At 36.2% G+C, this 15441-nt stretch overlaps 1 protein-coding gene across 5 annotated transcripts in view; it reads left to right on the forward strand.

Moving 5' to 3' along the window:
- Positions 1 to 15441, forward strand: part of EEA1 (early endosome antigen 1) — a 128034-nt gene that overhangs the window by 67546 nt on the left and 45047 nt on the right. For 4 of the 5 annotated variants that reach the window (XM_045872863.3, XM_064590796.1, XM_064590795.1 and 1 more), the window contains 3 exons: positions 3589 to 3927; positions 11156 to 11305; positions 12902 to 13021. In XM_045872863.3, coding sequence (XP_045728819.1) covers positions 3589 to 3927; positions 11156 to 11305; positions 12902 to 13021 — 609 coding nt within the window. The remainder of the gene's footprint in view (positions 1 to 3588; positions 3928 to 11155; positions 11306 to 12901; positions 13022 to 15441) is intronic. The other variant, XM_064590798.1, reaches the window with a different exon arrangement.

Here is a 15441-nt window from a genome sequence, read left to right on the forward strand (position 1 = left end):
TTTCAAAGAACCAGCTCCTAGTTTCATTGATCTGTTCTACTGTTCTTTTGGTTTCTGGTTCATTGATTTCTGCTCTGATATTTATTATTTCTCTTCTCCTGCTGGGTTTAGGCTTTATTTGCTGTTCTTTCTCCAGCTCCTTTAGGTGTAGGGTTAGGTTGTGTATTTGAGACCTTTCTTGTTTCTTTTTTTTTTTTTAAAGACTTCATTTATTTGAGAGAGAGAGAGAGACAGCGAGAGAGAGAGCACAAGCAGCGGGGAGAGGGAGAAGCAGGCTCCCTGCTGAGGGAGCCTGTTGTGGGGCTCAGTCACAGGACCCTGAGGTCATGACCCGAGCCGAAGGCAGACGCTTAACCAACTGAGCCTCCCAGGCACCCTGCAACTTTTCTTGTTTCTTGAGAAAGGCTTGTATTGCTGTATACTTTCCTCTTAGGACCGCCTTTGCTGCATCCCAAAGATTTTGAACAGTTACATTTTCATTTTCATTTGTTTCTGTGAATTTTTTAAATTCTTCTTTAATTTCCTGGTTGACCCATTCATTCTTTAGTAGGATGCTCTTTAGCCTCCAGGTATTTGAGTTCTTTCCACTTTCCTCTTGTGATTGAGTTCTAGTTTCAAAACATTGTGGTCCAAAAATATGCAGGGAATGATCCCAGTCTTTTGGTATCGGTTGAGACCTGATTTGTGACCTAGGATGTAATCTATTCTGGAGAATGTTCCATGTGCACTAGAGAAGAATGTGTATTCTGTTGCTTTGGGATGGAGTGTTCTGAATATATCTGTGAAGTCCATTTGGTCCAGTGTGTCATTTAAAGTCTTTATTTCCTTGCTGATCTTTTGCTTAGATGATCTGTCCGTTTCAGTGAGATGGATGTTAAAGTCCCCTACTATTATTGTATTGTTGTCAATGTGTTTCTTTGATTTTGTTATTAAATGGCTCATGTAATTGGCTCCTCCCATGTTAGGGGCATAGATATTTACAATTGTTAGATCTTCTTGTTGGATAGACCCTTTAAGTAGGTATAGTGTCCTTCCTCATCTCTTATTATAGTCTTTGGTTTAAAATCTAATTTGTCTCATATAAGGATTGCCTCCCCAGCTTTCTTTTGGTGTCCATTAGCATGGTAAATGGTTTTCCACTCCCTTGCTGTCAATCTGGAGGTGTCTTTGGGTCTAAAATGAGTCTCTTGCAGACAGTGTATTGATGGGTTTTGTTTTTTTTATCCAATCTGATACCCTGTTTCTTTTGATTGGGGCATTTAGCCCATTTATATTCAGGGTAACTATTGGAAGATATGAATTTAGTGTCATTGTATTGCCTGTAAGGTGGCTGTTACTGTATATTGTCTGTGTTCCTTTTTGGTCTATGTTACTTTTAGGCTCTCTCTTTGCTTAGAGGACCCCTTTCAATATTTCCTGTAGGGCTGGTTTCATGTTTGCAAATTCCTTTAGTTTTTGTTTGTCCTGGAAGCTTTTTATCTCTCCTTCTATTTTCAATGACAGCCTAGCTGGATATAGTATTCTTGGCTGCATATTTTTCTCATTTAGTGCTCTGAATATATTGTTCCAGTCTTTTCTGGCCTTCCAGGTCTCTGTGGATAGTTCTGTTGCCAATCTAATGTTTCTACCATCGTAGGTTACAGACCTCTTGTCCCGAGCTGCTTTCAGGATTTTCTCTTTGTCTCTGAGACTTGTAAGTTTTACTATTAGATGTCGGGTGTTGACCTATTTTTATTGATTTTGAGGGGAGTTCTCTGTGCCTCTTGAATTTTGATGCCTGTTTCCTTCCCCAAATTACAGAAGTTCTCTGCTGTAATTTGCTCCAGTATACCTTCTGCCCCTCTCTCTCTTTCTTCTTCTTCTGGGATCCCAATTATTCTAATACTGTTTCATCTTATGGTATCACTTATCTCTCGAATTCTGCCCTTGTGATCCAGTAGTTATCTCTCTTTTTCTCAGCTTCTTTATTCTCCATCATTTTGTCTTCTATATCACTAATTCTCTCTTCTGCCTAATTTATTCTAGCAGTTAGAGGCTCCATTTTTTATTGCACCTCATTAATAGCCTTTTTGATTTCGACTTGGTTAGATTTTAGTTCTTTTATTTCTCCAGAAAGGGTTTCTCTAGTATCTTCCATGCTTTTTTCAAGCCCAGCTAGTATTTTTAAAATCGTCATTCTGAACTCTAGTTCCTACATCTTACTAATGTCCATATTGATTAGGTCCCTGGCAGTAGGTACTTCCTCTTGTTCTTTTTTTTGAGGTGATTTTTTCCATCTTGTCATTTTGTCCAGAGGAGAATAGATGAATGAGAGCACAAAATGGTAACAGGGTAACAATGCCCCAGAAAAATATACACTAAACAAATCAGAAGAAACTGGGGGAAAAGAAAGGGAAAGAAAGAAAAAAGAAAAAAAAAAAAGAAAAAGAAAAAGATAAGGAAAAAAAAAGAATATGATCAGATATGATCAGGCTGGTGAATAGATCAATGCCACACACTAGATTTTGAGCGTATTTTGGTCTTTTAGAAGAAACTGCCTCCCAAAATTTTAAAGAAAGAAAAACTTATATATGTACAACAATAAGGGTAAATATGATGAAGGGATGGAATAGGTATAATAAATGTCCACAGATTGAGTCGTCAGATGCTTATAGTGGCTTCCTATCCTAGCTATCTACCTTATAGAATTGAGTCAAAGTTCTGATCCATGTGTTATGTGTAAGTATGTTGACTTAAAATATTCACTATTAATTGTAACAATTCCACTGAAACCAGATTTTGACATTTGATTAGACTGGTTGGTCCAGATCTTTGATTGGAAGTGTCATTTTTATATTTTGTACTTGATAATTCATTGAGTAAAATAACAAAATATGAGGCAGGTAAATTATTTTTAAATCACTGTTTTTACACAGCTAGAAAGAAATTTGAGTTAATCTTAACCTTGTGACTCTTAAAAATAGTCTTTATCAAGAAGAGCAAAAATAAAGAATCATAGCATCTGCATACTAGAGCAGTGAATAGTATTGTTATGCTAAGGGTCTTATCAACTATGAAATTACAACACCCCAAATCAGAATTGCCATTGTATTTTGTTATTGAAAATAATTTTTTAAAAGGTTTTTATTTATTGAGAGAGAATGATAGCATGAGAGGGAGGAGGGTCAGGCAGCCCAATGCAGGACTTGATCCTGGACTCCAGAATCATGACCTGAGCCAAAGGCAGTCACTTAACCAACAGCCACCCAGGCGCCCATTCAAAATAATTTTTGATGATAGAAGGTAGTTTTAGTGTTTAACTCAAATGGGAGACTATAAATATGTTGCATACCCTGAAGAATCTACTAGATTTTAGTGTTTGATTTTGTGTCAAAATTTTGTTGGTAATTCTTAAATTATATTAGTAGAGCTTAGTCAAGTGGGCCAATAATAAAATAAGTTAGGATATAATTTAATCCTTTTTGGCTAGAATATGTTCACTGTTTTTATATTGTAATTTTGACTAATTTTGATGGTACTGCTATAAAGATTGAATAATTTGAATAATTATAAATATTAGCAAAGGAAATTTTTACATTGATATTTCAGAACTTGTCTGAAAAGTTACTGAAGAAAGAACTGGAGTTTACTCAGTTAGAGGAGAAACATAATGAAGAATGTGTGAGTAAAAAGAATATACAAGCAAGCCTTCATCAAAAAGACTTAGATTGTCAACAGCTGCAGTCAAGATTATCTGCATCTGAAAGCTCCCTGCAGAGAATACAGGCAGAACTAGGTGAAAAGGGAGAAGCTACACAAAAGCTCAAAGAAGAATTATCAGAAGTGGAGACCAAGTACCAGCATCTTAAGGCTGAGTTTAAACAGCTGCAACAGCAGAGAGAAGAAAAAGACCAGCACGGGTTACAACTCCAAAGTGAAGTTAATCAAGTAAGAGATGTTACTTTTATTTATTGTTTTCCTTCTATGGTTTCTTAGTGTGGTTGATAGTTATTTGATTATAATATAGTTCATTAAAAAAATATTGTCATTTAAAAAAATTAGCTCTTAATTTTCACAACCAGCAGTTTTGAGTCAGATTTCATTTCCTTTAATTTCATTTCAATTTTCCTTAATGAGAAAGAAATCTTAGCACCCCTCATATAGTATTGTTGTGAAGTGTTTATAAATTAGTACCTATAAATTGCTTAGGATGGTACCTGGCACATGGTAGGTACTCAGCACATATTAGTTAATTGTAATTAATTCAAATTGTTGATCATTCTTTAATTTAGAAATTCTTATCGTTTTTCTTTTTTTGTTACTAAATTTTCAAAATATAATGGTTAAACCAATAATATAAAAATATCTATATTTTAAAAGAAAAAAATAAATTAGTCCTGGGCGCTTGGGTGGCTCAGTTGGTTAAGCAACTGCCTTCGGCTCAGGTCATGATCCTGGAGTCCCTGGATCGAGTCCCGCATCGGGCTCCCTGCTCGGCGGGGAGCCTGCTTCTCCCTCTGACCCTCCCCCCTCTCATGTGCTCTCTGTCTCTCTCATTCTCTCTGTCTCAAATAAATAAATAAAATCTTTAAAAAAAATAAAATAAAAAAATAAATTAGTCCTAACAGCTATTTTTATAATAATATCTAACTTAAATTCAAGTTCTATATTCTTATTATTTCTTATAGGTAACATTAAATATTGGTTGAAAAATGGAAATTTGGGGGACATTAAAGTCCTCACCCACTTTTTTGATAATATTCAACTATTTTCACTTAAATGGTAGTGATACTTGCTTTTTTTTTTTTTTTTTATTATGTTCAGTTAGCCAGCATTTGGTACATCATAAGTTTTTGATGTAGTGTTCAGCAATTCGTTAGTTGCATTTAACAACCAGCACTCATCACAGTATGTGCCCTTCTTAATACCCATCACCCGGTTACTCCATCCCCCCACCCTACCCTCTCCCTTCTGTAACCCTCAGTTTGTTTCCTGGAGTCCAGCATCTCTCATGGTTTGTCTCTCTCTCTGATTTCTTCCCATTCAGTTTTCCTTCCCTTCCCCTGTGGTCCTCTGCTCTATTCCTTATGTTCCACGTCCTTATGTTCCATGTATGAGTGAAACCATACGATGATTGTCTTTCTCTGCTTGATTTATTTCACTTAGCATAATCCCCTCCAGTTCTATCCATGTTAATGCAAATGGGGGTATTCATCCTTTCTGATGGTTCAGTAATATTCCATTGTATATATGGACCACATCTTCTTTATCCATTCATCTGTTAAAGGGCATCTCAGCTCCTTCCACAGTTCGGCTATTTTAGACATTGCCACTATACTTGCTTTTATGGCATCAGTTCTTGTCTTCTTGGCCTGATATATTCTTCCTGTTTCTCTTCTCCCTGATGAACACACTGCTTACCTCACTTGTCACTTTTCTAGTAATCCTTTTCTGAACATTGACATTTCTCCCTCTCTGACCCCCCAAAGGTGGCTTAAGCACGTATATATTTTGATTGTTTTACTTACCACAGGATAGTATATTATCATAACTTACGTGTCTTTCTTCACTAGATTCTGAACTCTTCGGGTGCAAAGACCATGTCTTACTCATTTTTTATTTTCACTACCTGGCACATTGCTTGTTTTTTTGTTTTGTTTTGTTTTTGTTTTTTAAAGATTTATTTATTTATTAGAAAGAGAGAGAGAGAGTTGAGGGAGGGGCAAGGGGAGAAGGAGAGAGAGAAACTCAAGCTGACTGCACTGAATGCAGAACCTGACAAGGGGCTCGATCTCATGACCCTCAGATCATGACCCGAGCTAAAATCAAGAGTCGGACCCATTCAGGCATCCCACATACATTGGTTGTTAATCAGCAAATGTTTTAGCGGATAACTTAGATATTTGATGTTCATTTCAGATAAAATTTGGCACTTATGATTTCTAAAAGACATCATGTTTTATTTGTTGGGAGATACAGAACTGAAAAAGGAAACTGTACTTACTTTAAGTGATTACGTAAATCTCATTGAGGTTAAGGCAAGTGCTATCCTATATCAAAGAATGTGAGGATTATAATAAAATGATCCTGTGTATGATGGGAATTTGGAAGAGTTCCTCTTCCGTTTTCTTCCCCCACAATACTTCATTTGTGTAATTATTTTATCCAGTTATGTGATCAGGAAAAGCTTTGCGTGAGACAGAGGTGGTGCATAAAATTATGAATATTAGATAGGTATTGACAAATGACAGTGTGGCGGTAGGAGAATCTTCCAGGCAGAAGGTTTAGTGAGAGTAAACTAGTGTTAAGAAAATATTATAAGAACCAGGAAGGGACATCTCTTAAGATAGGGTGTGTGTAATAGAAGTGGACTACTGTGATTGGAAAGAGCATTTGGAATCTTATTATGTAGGGTCTTGAATAGCAGGCCGAAAAATTTGGGCTTTATTGGTTTTCAGTGGGAGGAGGGGCATGAGGAATTTTTGAGAACCTACTCAAACATATTTTTATACAAAGACTCGAACATGTGATTATTTGGTTTAGTCACAATTCTGTAGTAAATAAAGAGATCATACTGAAGACCTTGAAGTTACACCATTTATCTTCTTTCTTTTAGCATGCTGTTTGCATTCTGCCTTAGTATGTTTCAAATCTGGCCACTTCTCTTCCTCTACAGTGCTCCTGCTCTTAATTTAAGCCACTGTATTGGCCTTCTTAAAGTTTTCCTTCTAGTTACCTCCTTAATTTGTTTTCCATGCAGAAGCCAGAGACATCTTTCTAAAACATGAAGGATATCACTTTTTTTGTCTGCTTATAGTGGCTTTGCATTACACTTCAAATTGAATCCAGATGTCTTACTTTGGCATGTGAGTTTCTGCAAGTAGCATGGCCCACACTGTGCCTTCGAACTCATCTCCTACCACTGTTAAGCTATGTTGATCTCCTTTTAGTCACTCAAACACACCAGTGCTTCAAGTGCTTTCTTGCCTTAGGTCCTTTGCCCATGTTTTTTTCTTAGTATGCCCTTGACTTCAGTTCTTCAAAAGGCTGGCTCAGGTGTCATTTTGTCAGTAAGGACTTCCAGGACTGCTCTCTTTAAATAGCTTGTTTCCCCTTCTTTATTTCAGCAGGCTTTTTTATTCTTCTTTATAACACTTTACAGTGTATAATTAGTTTTTTGTTTACTTGCATATTGTCTACCAATCCCATTGGACTGTGAACTCCTTAATGTGAGAAATTCGTTTTATTTTATACTCTGTCAGCCTCTATGCTTAGGACTTTCAGAAAGCAAATATTTATATTTTTTAAAGATTTTATTTATTTATTTGTCAGAGAGAGAGCACAAGCAGGGGGAGGGGCAGGCAGAGGGAGAGGGAGAAGCAGGCTTCCCACTGAGCAGGGAGCCTGATGCGGGGCTCGATCCCAGGACCCTGGGATCATGACCTGAGCCGAAGGCAGAAGCTTAATTGACTGAGCCACCCAGCCATCCCTTTCAGCAAATATGTATTGGAAGGATGGAAGTGAATCTCACCTTAAACTTTTTAAAATATTTTTTATATCCTTAAAGAGTGTAGGCATGAACTGGTTTCGTTTTGCTCTGTATCCTTAGCACCTGTTTTGGGAGTGACAAAAGTAGATAGTGGCAGCTGTGAACAGAGGACTTGAAGACAAAGCAGCATATAGTCTTCATATTTGTGTTTATGAGCAGTTCTAAAATAGCCACAGATGTGCAGATAATGATGTTACATAATTAAAAGATTAGATGTCATCATTTTAATTTTTAAAAATTATCTAACATGCATCTTGAATAGCACAGTGGATTTATTTATTTATTTTAAAGATTTTATTTATTTGTGAGAGAGAGAGAGAAAGAGAACATGAGCGGGGGGTGAGGGGTGGTGGGGAGGGGCAGAGGGAGAGGCAGAAGCAGACTCCCTGTTGAGCAAGGAGCCCGACTTAGCACTCGATCCCAGGCTTGATCCCAGGATCCCTGGATCATGACCTGAGCCCAAGGCAGACGCTTAACTGATTGAGCCACCCAGGTCCCCAGCATAGTGGATTTAGAAACCAGCTGCCTGAGTTCCAGTTCTGTGGCTTACCAGCTGTGTGATCTCAAGCACAGTATTTAACTTGGGCCTGTTTGCTCATCTCTAATATGGATAATAATGGAATCTTCTTCATAAGGCTATATATATAAGGATTAAATTAGTTAATATTTGCATTTAGAATAGAGCCTGGCACTTAGTAAATATTGTTAGGAGTGTAATGAGTAAATAATTATGTCTATAAGTGTACAAACTGAATTTATTATAGCGTATATACATATATATGTATATCTCAAAATGATTGTGATTTTAGGGTAGACCATTCTATTAATAATTCCAGTGTTTACTATTTTTACTCTTGATTTAATCTCTTTTTCTTTAACATGTTTACTCTAAAATGGTATAGACATCCGTTTAAGTAATTTTGGCCTGCTCCTACCCTTGGACAGCTTCTTTTGGGATTCTTTTTTTTTTTTTTTTAATTAAAAATCAGGGATTTTTAAAAATTAAAGATCAGGGATTTACCAGGAATTGTACAGTAATGAATGACAAAGTTATTTATAGTACGTATCCCTTTTTCTTATCCTTTTACTAAATCTACACTTCAGAGCAGTAGTTCTCTTTAATTTGGTTGGTTCTCAGTTCCGTCTGCACATCAGAATCACCTGGGGAGATTTAAAAAATTAACAGTGTCAAGACCTCACCCTTGGTCCAATTAAATCATAATCTCTGGCATAGTCCCGGGCACTGGCATATTCAAATGTTTTCCCTGTAATTGTATTATGCAGTTGAGTTTGAAAACTGCTGCTTTTTAAAGTGTTACTTTTTGGGCGCCTGGGTGGCTCAGATGGTTAAGCGTCTGCCTTCAGCTCAGGTCATGATCCCAGGGTCCTGGGATCGAGTTCCGCATCGGGCTCTCTGCTCCTTGGGAGCCTGCTTCTCCCTCTGCCTCTCTCTCTCTCTGTCTCTCATGAATAAATAAATAAAATCTTTAAAGTGTTACTTTTTGGCAAGTTTCCTGAAGCTGAACATCATCTGATTCTTGTTATGAAAACATGGATTTCTGGGCTTTAGCTCAAATGTATTAAATCTAAACTTACATGGGAGGAGTCTGATTATTTGTGCATTAATAATGATGTCAGGAGATTCTTTTATTTTTTGGTGTGTGTACAACATGGTAATTTGACAATTCGATACATTACTGAATGCTCATCATGGTGAGTGTGGTTACCGTCTGTCACTCTACCATGTTATTACAGTATTATTGACTGGGTTTGCTATGCTTTACTTTTCATCTCTGTGACTTATTTTATAACTGAAGTTTGTACCTCTTCATCAGCCGGAGATTCTTATCCAGCAAGTTTAAGAACTAGACGTGGATGATGCCTGTTTGTAAGAGATCACACAATTTTTGTGCTTGAAATATGAGTATACCTTGAAGGCCTCCTTTGCTTTTACATATCAGGATTGTGCCTAATTATTGTAGTCAGAAGGAGAAGGTTTGGGACTTATAGAGCGAATCCACTGCATATTAAGAAGAAGAACAAAAAGAAAGATGTCAGAGTGCTGGCTAAGGACAAGGATAAAATAAATGCATTCTCTTTAACTGGTACTGATTCTTGTTTTAGCTAGACGGGAACATGTTTTACTTTAAAAATTAACTTTTGTTTTCTTTATTAAGGATAGAGTGTGTTCTAATAGTCACAGGTTGTTTCACAGCATAAGAAAATAGTGGGTGACCACTTTTCTGATAGAACTTTGTTTTATCCTGGGACGCCTGGGTGGCTCAGTCAGTTAAGCGTCTGCCTTCAGCTCAGGTCATGATCCCAGGGGCCTGGGACAGAGTCCCGTGTTGGGCTCCCTGCTCACTGGGGAGCCTGCTTTTCCGTCTGCCTGCCGCTGCCCCTGCTTGTGCTCTCTCTCTCGCTCTCCGACAAATAAATAAATAAAATCTTAAAAAAAAAAACAACTTTTCTTTATCCTGTCCGACTATGAATTTTTATTGGAGAAAAATGCAAGTGTAGTGCATATAAATATAAATATGACACAGAAGCTATAGATTCTTGATATTTTCACATTTAACATGGAACAGTTTTGATTGAAATCAATTGTGCAGAATGTTATTAATTTTTAGTTTTGCTGAGGCACATGCATTTGCATGTGTTATGAGACTGGTGTGTAGGAACATTCTTAATGTGTAAACCTTGCCAAATGTCTTGCAACTTTTTAAAATATCATACAGCTCATTTTTGTTCTATATTCCCAGCACTCATGCAGTTTTCTTTTGAAATTAATACAAACTTTTTTTCTTTTTTTAATGGAACTTCCCCCTCCCCCAAGAGAAACTGACTACTGTTTCTAGTAGTATTAGAGAAAATAAAGAATTTGAGAAAGTGATAGTTCTAAGTTCCAGGGTAAATCTTTCCTTTAGTTTTAACTGGGTGGCATTTTTAAAGTTAATGAATGAGGGCCACCTAATATTTTTTTAAAAAATATTCTTTCTTCTCTTTTATTTAGAAATTATGTGCCAATTCGAGGACTTGGGAATGCTTTGTGCTCTATTCAGTACCCAAATGTAAGAAGTTAATTGTGGTGGTTTGTAACTATGAAAAAGCGAGATTCACTATGAAATTAAAAAAAAATACTGTGGAATAGGTCTGAGTGTGTGCCTTGACTGTCTTGATTTTTTTTTTTTTTTTTACTTGGACTCATGACCCTGAGATCAAGACCTGCGCTGAGTCGGAAGCTTAACCGACTGAGCCACCCAGGTGCCCTGAGCATCCTGATTTTTAAATTTTATTTTATTATTTTAAGCTCCTCAAGTGATTCTAACACTCAAGTCCAAACAAGAGCCTTTGGTTCGCTGTATTTTTGTTTGTTTAAGAGAACAAAAAGCCCCAAAACTGTGATGTTTAATCACAGTTTTATGTGATCCATCATAATTTATGTGATTAAAATTCAGCTGAATCTTAGGTTCCCCCAAAGTATATGAAAATTAAGATTTATACTTATCTTCGTGAAAAAGAAAACATTGTTTAGAAGATAGGTAGGTGGTGGTAGTGATGTGGTGATGAGTGTGTGTGTGTTTTTACATATGTACTATACAAACTTTTTCTTTTTCTTTTTTAAAGTTACATAGCAAACTTCTGGAGACAGAGCGCCAACTAGGTGAAGCTCATGGTAGGCTAAAGGAACAGAGACAACTTTCAAGTGAAAAGTTGATGGATAAAGAACAACAAGTGGCTGATCTACAGCTCAAACTTTCTCGTTTAGAAGAACAGGTAAGCTAATTTCAAGTGAGTTTATAGTAGCAAGTTTATTGATAGATTTGAGGCATCTTATGTAGTATTATGGTTCAATTTTTTCATTGTTAAGAGCTTTAATTAGACATTTTTACTTTAAATTGTGACATTTATTTCTCCCCAATAAAAACATCCTACTTATTATTAAATATATTAGGTCATTTTGTTGTGACTGTATTCTCTAAAGTTCTCAATTAAAATGTGTTAAGAAGACTACTCCTTTAGCTTAGGTAAGAAAGTTTCTGGGGGTGAACCTTTATTAGGCTGCTGAAGGGGAGGAGTCTTCCTGCCCAGGAAGGGCAACTTCCCAATAAAACAGTGAAGCATGAACACAGTTGGTGAGGATCTTTAAAATTGACATGTATTTGGTGCTTATAAACTTGGAGCTTGCATTTAAGGATTTTCACTTTTGCAATTTAAGCATAAGATTGAATGCTATCCTAATTAAAGGTGTGGTTGCCAATAATGGTAACTATTTTTTGGTTAAAGTAAAAGTTATCATTAAATTATATCTTTTACTAGAATTGAACAAACACTGAGAGTTAAAATCTGTAGCTTCATCAACAGATTTTCTTCTAGATCCAGAATCTTAGACATGATAGATAACCCATTCTTTTCCAATAAGCGATAATTATGTTGTAGAAAAAAACAAAACAAATACTGATACTGTGGTTTAGATTACTGTTACAAAAAAATCTGTATGTAATCAATTCCTTGATCATATTAGTATACAAAAAAACATTAATAAACTAAATGCCAACCTAGGGAAAAAATTGTGTTCTTAGGATTAGAGTCTATTCCTAGGGAATAGTTTTATAATCATGAGATTAAGATTCTATAAGTAATGAGATACTGCTTTTTTTTTTTGATAGTTCTTTTTTGATTAATATATAATGTATTATTTGTTTCAGGGGTACAGATCTGTGACTCATCAGTCCTACACAATTCACAGCGCTCACCATAGCACATACCCTCCCCAATGTCCATCACCCAGCCACCCCATCCCTCCCACCTCCCTCCACTCCAGCAACCCTCAGTTTGTTTCCTGAGATTAAGAGTCTCTCATGGTTTCTCCCTCTCTGGTTTCGTCCCGTTTCATTTTTCCCTCTCTTCCCCCATGATCCGCTGCCTTGTTTCTCAAATTGCACATGTCAGTGAGATCATATGATAATTGTCTTTCTCTGACTTATTTTGCTTAGCATAATACCCTCTAGTTCCATCCACATTGTTGCAAATGGCAAGATTTCATTTTTTGATGGCTGCATAATAATCCATTGTATATATACCACATCTTCTTCATCCATTCATCCATCAGTGGACATCTAGGCTCTTTCCATAGTTTGGCTATTGTGGACATTGCTGCTATAAACATTGGGGGTGCATGTACCCCTTCAGATCACTACATTTGTATCTTGGGAAAAACCCAGTAGTGCAATTGCTGGGTTGTAGGGTAGCTCGATTTTCAACTTTTTGAGGAAACTTCATACTGTTTTCCAGAGTGTAATGCCAGATATTTATGAATGATAGCATTATGCCTTTAAATCATGAGCTGACAATCTACATTTTTTTTTTAAGTTGAAGGAAAAAGTAACAAATTCTACAGAATTGCAGCATCAGTTAGATAAAACAAAGCAACAACATCAAGAACAACAAGCTCTTCAGCAAAGCACTACAGCAAAACTTCGGGAAGCTCAGGTAAATATTAGTATTTGAATTATTAGCCTTTTAAACAGAAATTAACCAAATCATTATTCTTTTGTTGTGGTAAAACTAGATAATGAGAAAAACTTGATTATGGAGGGCTTTGATAATTTTCAGTATCTGGATGATCAGAAAATCTTTTTCTTTTAATTGCTATGTTGAAATTTTCTATTTTAAAATGATTATAACTAGATTTATTATACATAGACTTATTTATATAGAATATTTAAATTTTATTAAATTTCTTTACTAAATAAATTTACCTATTTAAATAAAATATATTTATTTGTTATGTATACAAAATAAATTTTTTATTACTTATTTTTAAAAGTACCCTGTTTGAAAAACTTAAAAAATGCAAATAAAATTTCCTGATTTAGTTAGCCCAATAAAAAACATTTTGTATTTTCTACAGTAGAACTTAGTAATTTTTGGTCATGTCTTTCCCTGCTTTAGAACTATCATATGAACATTAGAATTGTAGGTATAGAAAATATAAGTGATTGGGTTAAATATATACAGATTCTATAGCCTAGCTTACAAAATTGAAAGAAGTAAAATTTTTGTTTTGTTACAGCGAGGGGAAGAGGGTGCCCAAGTATTTGAAATGAATTTGACTTTGACATTCATTTATTCCTTCAATCTTTCATTAATTCATTGAATATTATTGAGCACTATATGTCAGGCACTGTGGTAAGCACTGAAAATAAAGAGATGAGTAAGACACGGTGCCTGCCTTCTAGAAAATGGCAGTCTAATGATGTGCACACAGAAACAATGTTGGAATTTAAACGGGGCTGTAAGTAATATGTCTCTCTTACCCTTCTGAGTTTGGAGAGTAGGATGGGAGTCAGATGGATAGAGATAAAAATATTCTACTCATTTACTTGTTTTTTCATTTATCCAGTCAACAAATGTGTATTAATGTCTACTCTTAGCCAAGGAAGTGATTTTGTGGATATGGCAGCAAATGAAATAGACAAAGCTGTCTGCTCTCATGGAGTTTAGTGAGGGAGACAAAGAAAAGACAAGGTAAATAGGCAAAATATGTAGAGTGTTAGATGGTGACAAGTGCTATGGAGATGAAAAAGGAACAGGGAGTAGGAAGGATCTAGGGGGCTGGAGGTGGGACTGCAGTGTTAGATAGGATTGGCAGGGAAGGCCTCTCTGAGAAGATGAAAGACTCGAAGGAAATGGGAGTGTGAGGCATGTGGATATCAGAGAGAGCATCAATACATTAAAAGACCCTGAAGTGGGAGCATGTCTAAGAAATAATCAGGAAGCCAGTGACTGTAGTGGTATAAGTGATAAGAAGGGTAAGAGGGGCACAGAGTCACAGAGATCACAGAGAATGAGAACATATCAGGCCTCATAGATTATTTTAAGGATTCTACTGTGAGTGATATGAGAAATCGTTGAAGGGTTCTGAGCAAAGGAGTAACATGATCTGACTTATAATTTCACAGGATTACTCTGGCTGCTGTATTGAGAGTAGACTGTAGGGACACATGAGTAAAGGCAAAGAAATTAGCTAAGAGACTACTACAGTGATCCAGATAAGAAATGATATGGCTTGGATCAGAGTGGAAACAGTGCAGGTAGTGAGAAATGGTTAGATTCTATGTATATTTTAAAGGTAAAGCTGACACATTTACTGATAGATTGATGTGGGATATAGAGAAGTCAAGGATGATACCAAGAAGTTTGTCCTGGGTAGTTAGAAGGATGGAGGTCAAACAAGATGAAGACTGAGAATCCTATTGGACTTGGCAACATGGAGGTCATTGATGACATTGATAAGAGCAACTTGGATAGAGAAGGAGGTATGAAAGCCTAAGGGAAGGGGTTCAAGAGAAAAATGGGAAGAGAGAGTTTGATAAAATGAATATAGATAACTCTAGGACTTCTACTGTAAAGAGTAGCAAAGAAATAGAGTAGTAAGACTGAGGTAAAGAATTTGGCGTAGGTCTGCAGCCAAATGTGCTTTTTTATAGTATACCCCCGAATTAAATTTATTCATCCAGTCACAGACAAAGCTGGAAATGAGGCTCTCAACTTCTTATAGGCAGGTTGTCTCTTAGACTGAGGGGAGTGCAAGGGGTGAGTTAAATATGCCTTAGTTCCTTATTCTAAACTTGGAGTTAGATTCTCATTACCTGGGGAAGAATAAGAAAACGATGTCAAAAAGGCCAGGCAGTTTTTCCTTATGGAAACATGAAAAGTCCTAAAAACTAATTAAAGAGGTGTAATCAGTGTCATTCTAGGTGTATATATGTATATAAAATTACTATGGTAGCACAGAGGGCAGTTATCTAACTCAGAGTCTGGAAAAGAACAGTCTTTGGAAACTTCTTAAAAGTGACAAATTGAATTGCAAAGGATATGTAGATGTTTCGGGTTTGTGAAGATGATTA

The sequence above is a fragment of the Mirounga angustirostris genome, unplaced genomic scaffold, assembly GCF_029215605.1.
Source record: "Mirounga angustirostris isolate CCGP_5_RB_7025 unplaced genomic scaffold, mMirAng1.0.hap1 SCAF_5, whole genome shotgun sequence".
NCBI lineage: Eukaryota > Metazoa > Chordata > Mammalia > Carnivora > Phocidae > Mirounga > Mirounga angustirostris.